The 7,089-nt window shown below is 44.6% G+C and overlaps 1 protein-coding gene across 2 annotated transcripts; it reads left to right on the top strand.

Moving 5' to 3' along the window:
• The first annotated feature begins 267 nt into the window (after positions 1-267).
• Positions 268-5,579, top strand: LOC117847678 (putative leucine-rich repeat receptor-like protein kinase At2g19210). 2 transcript variants are annotated; one of them, XM_034728925.2, is made up of 13 exons: positions 272-521; positions 679-1,231; positions 1,338-1,837; positions 1,919-2,057; positions 2,786-2,857; positions 2,954-3,025; positions 3,109-3,189; positions 3,304-3,464; positions 3,555-3,841; positions 3,916-4,042; positions 4,192-4,260; positions 4,608-4,800; positions 4,894-5,579. In XM_034728925.2, the coding sequence occupies exons 1-13, from the start codon at positions 419-421 to the stop codon at positions 5,396-5,398; spliced, it is 2,862 nt and encodes a 953-aa protein (XP_034584816.1). In that variant the 5' UTR covers positions 272-418; the 3' UTR covers positions 5,399-5,579. The 2 variants fall into 2 exon arrangements, with proteins under 2 accessions (XP_034584817.1, XP_034584816.1); XM_034728926.2 differs by lacking the exon at positions 2,786-2,857 and having other exon boundaries at positions 268-521.
• The last annotated feature ends 1,510 nt before the right edge of the window (positions 5,580-7,089 follow it).

Raw genomic sequence — 7,089 nt, 5'->3', positions numbered from 1 at the left:
ATTCTTTTTTTCCTTTGATAGCATAAACCTGTGGGAGCATTTGACAATTGTTCATCGTCTAATGGAGTCAATATATATGCATAGAGGTTGGCTACCTTGCTTGTGCAATGAAGCATTCGATCATTTAAATGCCGAGAACAATGGCAGCAACGCTGTGGTTGCTGCTGCTTTGTACTGTATAAAAATGTGCTGACCTGATTAATTTTTCTGTAATGCTGATGCGATTAGTGTGCTAAGCAACTGGTATTAGTTTTCCACCCCTTATGATAGAGGCTTCTGGGAGAATTGGTACGTACTTGTTCACCATCTAGATCGACTAGACTAGGATTTGCTACGAATATAAGGGGTACCTACTGGTAGTTAGAAGCACAAACAAATAGCTTGTTTGGCTGCTATCTTGAGAAATTGAACAATCACAATGACGGAAAGAATGGTGGCAACGTCGTGGCTGCTGCTTATCGGTCTCGCTGCCGCTGCCATCGCTGGGGTACTTCAAGCTCGAGCACAGCCCGACAACATTGGTATGCTACTATGCTCGACATCCCTTCGATATGTTTCCACAACGTTTCAGATCCTATGCACTGCATGTATATGATAATATGAACTACACAACACATCTCCATGTGCGCCCATCCATGCACGATTGAATCGAATAGCGAGAGGTATCGTGCGTTGCAGGTTTCATCAGCATAGACTGTGGCCTGCCGGGGACGGCGAACTCCGTGGACGACGCCACCAAGCTGTCGTACGCCCCGGACGCCGCCTTCACCGACGCTGGTTCGAACCAGAACATCTCGGTCGAGTACGTCACGTCGACTCTCGCCAAGCGCTACCTCAACGTGCGCAGCTTCCCCGACGGCGCGCGCAACTGCTACACGCTCCGCTCCCTCGTGGCGGGGCTCAAGTACCTCCTCCGCGCCGAGTTCAGGTACGGCAACTACGACGGCCTCAACAGGCCGCCCATCTTCGACCTCTACGCCGGCGTCAACTTCTGGAGCAGGGTGAACGTCTCGAGCCCGGAAACCGTGCACAGGCTGGAGGCCATCGTCGTCGTGCCGGACGAGTACGTGCACGTTTGCCTGGTGAACACCGGTTCAGGAACGCCGTTCATCTCCGTGCTGGAGCTGAGGCCGCTCAAGAGCTCGCTCTACCCGCAAGCGAACGCGACGCAGGGCCTGGTCTTGTTCGCGAGGATCAACTTCGGGCACACCAATGCTACTGACATTGTCAGGTGAGCAAAAAAGATACCAGCACCAGCACATCACTCCTGGTCCAATCAATCCACGATCGAAGTACGTACACGGAATTCTTGACATCGAAGGCAATCGATTTGCTAGGTATCCTGATGATCCGCGGGACAGGTTATGGCTCCCTTTGTTCGACGCCACCCTCTGGGACGTGATGTCGACGACGGACAGGGTGCAGAACCTGAACAACGACAAATTCGAGGCGCCGTCCAAGGTGATGCAGACAGCGATCATCCCGCGCAACGCATCCAACAACATCACGTTCTTCTGGGGCTCCACGCCGCAGCCCAGGGACCCGACGCCGGGGTACATCGTCATCATGCACTTCTCCGAGCTCCATCTCCTGACCGGGAACGCCGTGCGCGAGTTCTTCCTCGAGACCAACGACGTGGTCTGGAGGTCCTCGCTTGGTTTCAGGCCAGACTACCTTTTGTCTGACGCCTTCTACACCACAGCTCCCTTGCCAGCCGCCGCTCGGTACACCGTCAACATCAACGCCACCGCCAACTCGACGCTCCCGCCTTTCATCAACGCCGTCGAGGTTTACTCCGTCATCTCCACCGCCAACGCCGCAACGGACTCCTCGGACGGTAGGTACATGTAGACTGTCACATACTCCAGTAGTTGGGCATGCATGGTACTAGCAAGTAACCTGTGGGTGCACTTAACAGTATCTGCCATCACGGCCATCAAGGCCAAGTATCGGGTGAAGAAGAACTGGGCGGGTGACCCGTGTGGTCCGAAGACTTTCGCCTGGGATGGGTTGACTTGCAGTTATGGCATATCCAGTCATTCGAGAATCACCGGCGTGTAAGTACTCACTCACAATAAGTGATGGTTTGGATGATGTTTCATACTAGACACTAAAACATAATAACTTTGACTATGCCTCTTCGTTGCAATACATGAAGAAAACATAAGAAATGCATACTGACAGTTTGAGGGTTGTACTTTTTCTGAAACTATCTTTCGAGATAAATCCCTCTTCAGTTATAAATAATAAAAATTATATTTTACTCCATCTTTATTTTGTCCACATCAAGACCCCGGGTTCTAACCAACAAACTGACTATTTGAGGGAGTCAAGGAGGGGACTTTTTCTTTTTTTTCCCAGTATCCAAATCCAATACATAAAAGTTAATTTGTAACAAAAAATTCAAATGTTTGTTTCTGAACGGAGGGTTTTGTGTATAGAACATTAACGTGTACCCAAGACTCATGACAATTGACAATGCAGGAACCAAATCATCGGTCTGTTTATGACCTTTCTTCTATTGAAAAATTAAGAGAAGGAAGAAAGAGTCCTGCGTTTAACTCCTATTCAAATATATTTATAAAATGCAAAACATTAAGAAGTTATCAATTACTTTTCAAGACAACTCCACATAATAACTATCATGTTTCTAAATTAAATATACAAAAGTTACCTAGAGTCAAATAAGTTCGAAAACTTTGATGGGATAAGGACTGGTTATTAGTATCTTAGAAAACCGGATGGGAGAAGCTATGATTAAGCAGAATTGTCGGATATTTTGCAGAAATATATCCTTTAGCGGCCTGGATGGCGATATATCATCTTCTTTCGCAAATCTCAAGGCCGTCCAATATTTGTATGTGTTAAGTTCTTGATATATTTCAACCTCATAATGGATCCATACAAGTAACAAAATATGTTAAATACCATGGTCCATATATTTATGTTGCAGGGATCTGTCACATAACAACTTGACCGGCTCAATTCCGGACGCGCTTTCACAATTACCATCACTAACAGTTCTGTAAGTTGCTGACTTCGAATGTTTTTCACCTGATCCTCCGGCCCTCACGTTGACTCACACCAGTAGCATTTCGTTTCTTTCAGAGATTTCACAAGCAACCAGCTGAGTGGATCAATTCCCATTGGACTTCTCAAAAGAATTCAAGATGGCTCCCTAACTCTACGGTGGATTATTATCTGAATCTATTTTGGTTTTGTGAAGTATATTGACACTTTGATTGAAACAGTTTTAATATTGACACTTTATTGAAACAGTTTTCATTTTATTCATGTTTGTAGATATGGCAATAACCCAAACCTTTGCACCAACGCCGATTCATGTAAGCCGCCAAAGGGGAAGAGCAAACTTTCCATCTACATTGCTGTCCCTGTAGTTCTGGTTCTGGTGATAGTATCAGGGGTAGCACTATTCTTTCTCTTCATGAGACGAAAAAAGCAAGGTAACACGCATCAGTATGTCTATGCCCCTTGCAATTTTGCCACATCCTGAACAAATATTGATGTCTGTTGTTGTTGTATGTGCCGTTCAGGATCTACGTCGACGAAAAACACCGTGAGGCCTCAAAACGAACCACCGATGAGCTATGCACCAGCACCACTGCCACCAGGTGATGTGCTCGAGCAGAGCTCGTTGCACCTTGAGAACCGCAGGTTCACGTACAAGGAGCTGGAGATGATCACAAATAACTTCCAGCACGTGCTTGGTCGAGGAGGGTTCGGGAAAGTTTATAATGGCTTCTTGGAGGATGGCACTCAAGTGGCCGTCAAGCTGCGTTCTCAGTCTTCTAACCAGGGTGTCAAAGAGTTTCTCTCGGAGGTAGAATTTGAATCAAGATTCTTTTTTGGAACGTCACTGCGGAATTTGATCACTCAGGCCGATCATTTGTTCAGGCTCAGATCTTAACACGGATTCATCACAAGAACCTCGTTTCCATGATCGGTTACTGCAAGGATGGGCAGTACATGGCACTTGTATACGAGTACATGTCAGAAGGCACCCTACGACAGCAGATTGCAGGTATGTCATACGCGAGATGTTAAGAGTTCAGCTTGCACGGCGCACCTTAATACATCAAACTGCCGAGATTTTAGTGTTATTCATCTATAGGGTCATTTCTGAAGTGCCTCTGTTGCTACGAGTTTCTCATTACATCGATTCGTTTGCAGGAAATGGCCGCCACGGAAAACGCTTAACCTGGAGGCAGAGGCTTCGAATTTCACTGGACTCAGCTCAAGGTATTGTAAAATACACTAAGAAACATGCCATCCACATGTCATAAGTTTGCCACTTTATTGTTTGTATCACTACCATGCTCACATGCCATCCAATGAATGAACAAAAAAAAGGGAATACACATAGCATCTGTGATCTTTCCCCATTGTCTCTGTAGTCCATTAGCGTTCACATCAACAACCTATAGGGTTTGCTGTGAGTGTTTATATATCGGGTGAACCACTTAATTAGCAAGTTTAGTGACATGGTACTGTATATTAATAGTTTGGGTTTATGAATTTAATTTGTAGGCCAATTGATAATGAAGTTATGTTTTTTACTTCAAGCATGAACAATAATGTACTTGTAGGGTTGGAGTATCTTCACAAGGGGTGCAACCCACCTCTCATTCATAGGGACGTGAAGGCAACTAACATTCTATTGAATGCGAAACTGGAGGCCAAGATTGCTGACTTCGGCTTGTCCAAGGTTTTCAATCATGACGATGAAACTCGGATATCCATGAACACTCTCGTTGGTACACCCGGATACGTCGATCCAGAGTATGATAATCAAGTGCCCCATTGCCATCTCTCTCAAACTTTCCATTGCACTCTTAATGGTGAGCTATACGTGCATGTAACCTAAACTTTCAGGTACCAGGCAACTGTGCAACCAACAACCAAGAGTGATGTTTACAGCTTTGGTGTTGTGCTGTTGGAGCTGGTCACAGGCAGGCAGGCCATCTTGTCCGACCCGGATCCTACCAGCATCATCCAATGGGTGCGGCGTCGCTTGGCACGAGGCAACATTGAGGACGTTGTTGACACGCGAATGCATGGAGAGTATGATGTCAATAGTGTGTGGAAGGTCGCTGATATTGCACTCAAGTGCACCATGCAAGCACCAGTGCAACGACCTACAATGACCGACGTGGTGGCGCAATTGCAGGAATGCCTCGAGCTCGAGGAGGGGCACCGCACTGGAGGTGGTAGAAGGGGCAGCTTCTATACCGGCAGCAACAGTGACTTCGACTTGGGCTATAATGCGTACACTACTGATAGCCAGTCAACTGACGTGAGCCAGACCAGCATCGCATTTGAGATGGATCATAACTTTGGGAAGACGTCAAGAATGGGTGGAGGTCCTGTTGCACGATAAGGCTCTTCTTGGGTGTTTCAGTGGTGTTATTACACCAAGCTAAAGCAAGTTTGAGTATGTACAAAGATTCAACATTATAAGTGTGTGCAGTTTTGCCTTTACAAAGGATTGTATGCAGCAATTATTATTATTATTATTATTATTATTATTATTATTATTATTATTATTATTATTATTATTATTATTTGTTGCAAGACCTTGGAATCATGATCATTCAGCTGAGCCTATTTCCAGAACCTTAGAGGGGCATACAAAATTATGGTAATGCTACATAAGAGGCCCACGGGAACTGCATTTAATTTTGACAACTATAATTCCTTTTTAAAAAAAAATCAAAAGACTAACCGTTGTAGGTATTATTTTTTACTGAAGTCAGCAGGGGAAGCTCCTACCTATTTTTTGTTAATTTCAGACCCGTTTAATTCGCTCCCACGGGAAGTCAAACACGGAATTGCTAGGTGCTACTCAGGTGCTCTAACCACTAGGCTACATGCCCTTTCGCTGTTGTAGGTATGGTTGAAAGCAGAGAATGATTTGATCTGTTGGCTGATGGTATTTCTTCAGTAATATACGGAGATGTGTTGGCATATCAAATGTACAAAGGTTCAGACATTATAAGTGTCCCTGTGTGCAGTTTTGCCCTAAAAGGAGTATATCCCATGTTATTTCCCCAAAACACGTTATTTCAGTTGTGCCTGTTAATCAGCAAGTGCAAATGCAAACAAATATCTGTATATGTATCAATGTATGTCCTTCTAAATTCTAATTTTGTATAGTCAATCGGTTTTGCACAAGAAAAGATTAACATAATGTAAGGCGTCCCATGTTCAAACTTAGAAACAAAAGGGGACCATGTAGCTTACGGTTGAGAAAAACTGAACAAAGAGCAGGGAAGCGGCAGCAACGGCGTAGCGGTGCTGCTGGGCATGGCCGTGGGCATGGAGCAGCTAATGCCGAGGAGAAGCAGCCAATTAGCGTCAGAGTGGGCAAGGGCAAGGCAAACCCAATTGCCCCTGTCTTCCGATTGGCAAGAACATGGTCACATATGAGGTAGAATCAAGTAATCAGCTCATTTCAATCGGAAATAATAGCTATTCTTCAGGAACTCGGATGTGAAGTTCTTGCTAGAGCACCAAGAGGACCTTGAAATGATTGGTTCTTTGGTAGTAGACCCATGTGTTAATGAATTATGTTATGATGTCAAAAAAAGACTACTAACTTGTATTGAGATGTACCATCTTAATTAAACCTTTAAACCGTCGTTTATAGACGTTTGTGTTTTTATTGCTGTAATTTCAATATAAACATGACATGTGAATGATATTTGTTGTCACGAGTCCAACCCACCTAAAATTTTGAGCGAGCTCCGCCAATGAAGCAGAGGCCCGCCGGTCAGCGTTCCCGTAGCTTACAACGTTTCAGGAAAAAATATTGATAGGAATTCATTTTCTCGTGTAAAACGCCATGTCAAATGGTTTGATGTATGCTCCGTGAAAGCAAGTACCACCTACTGTTACAGGGCTACAAAACGTGCTTGCAAAATTATCGACGACAGTGAAAACGGAGAGTAGCTTTGTCAATCAAGTATAATGCAATGTTGGGAAGTTTTGAATCTTAGGCCCCGTTTTCTTCCACTGACTTATTTTAAGCACCCGTCACATCGAATGTTTAGATACTAATTAGGAGTATTA

Source organism: Setaria viridis, chromosome 3 (assembly GCF_005286985.2).
Source record: "Setaria viridis chromosome 3, Setaria_viridis_v4.0, whole genome shotgun sequence".
Lineage (NCBI taxonomy): Eukaryota > Viridiplantae > Streptophyta > Magnoliopsida > Poales > Poaceae > Setaria > Setaria viridis.
This window is presented reverse-complemented; position numbering and strand designations above follow the sequence as displayed.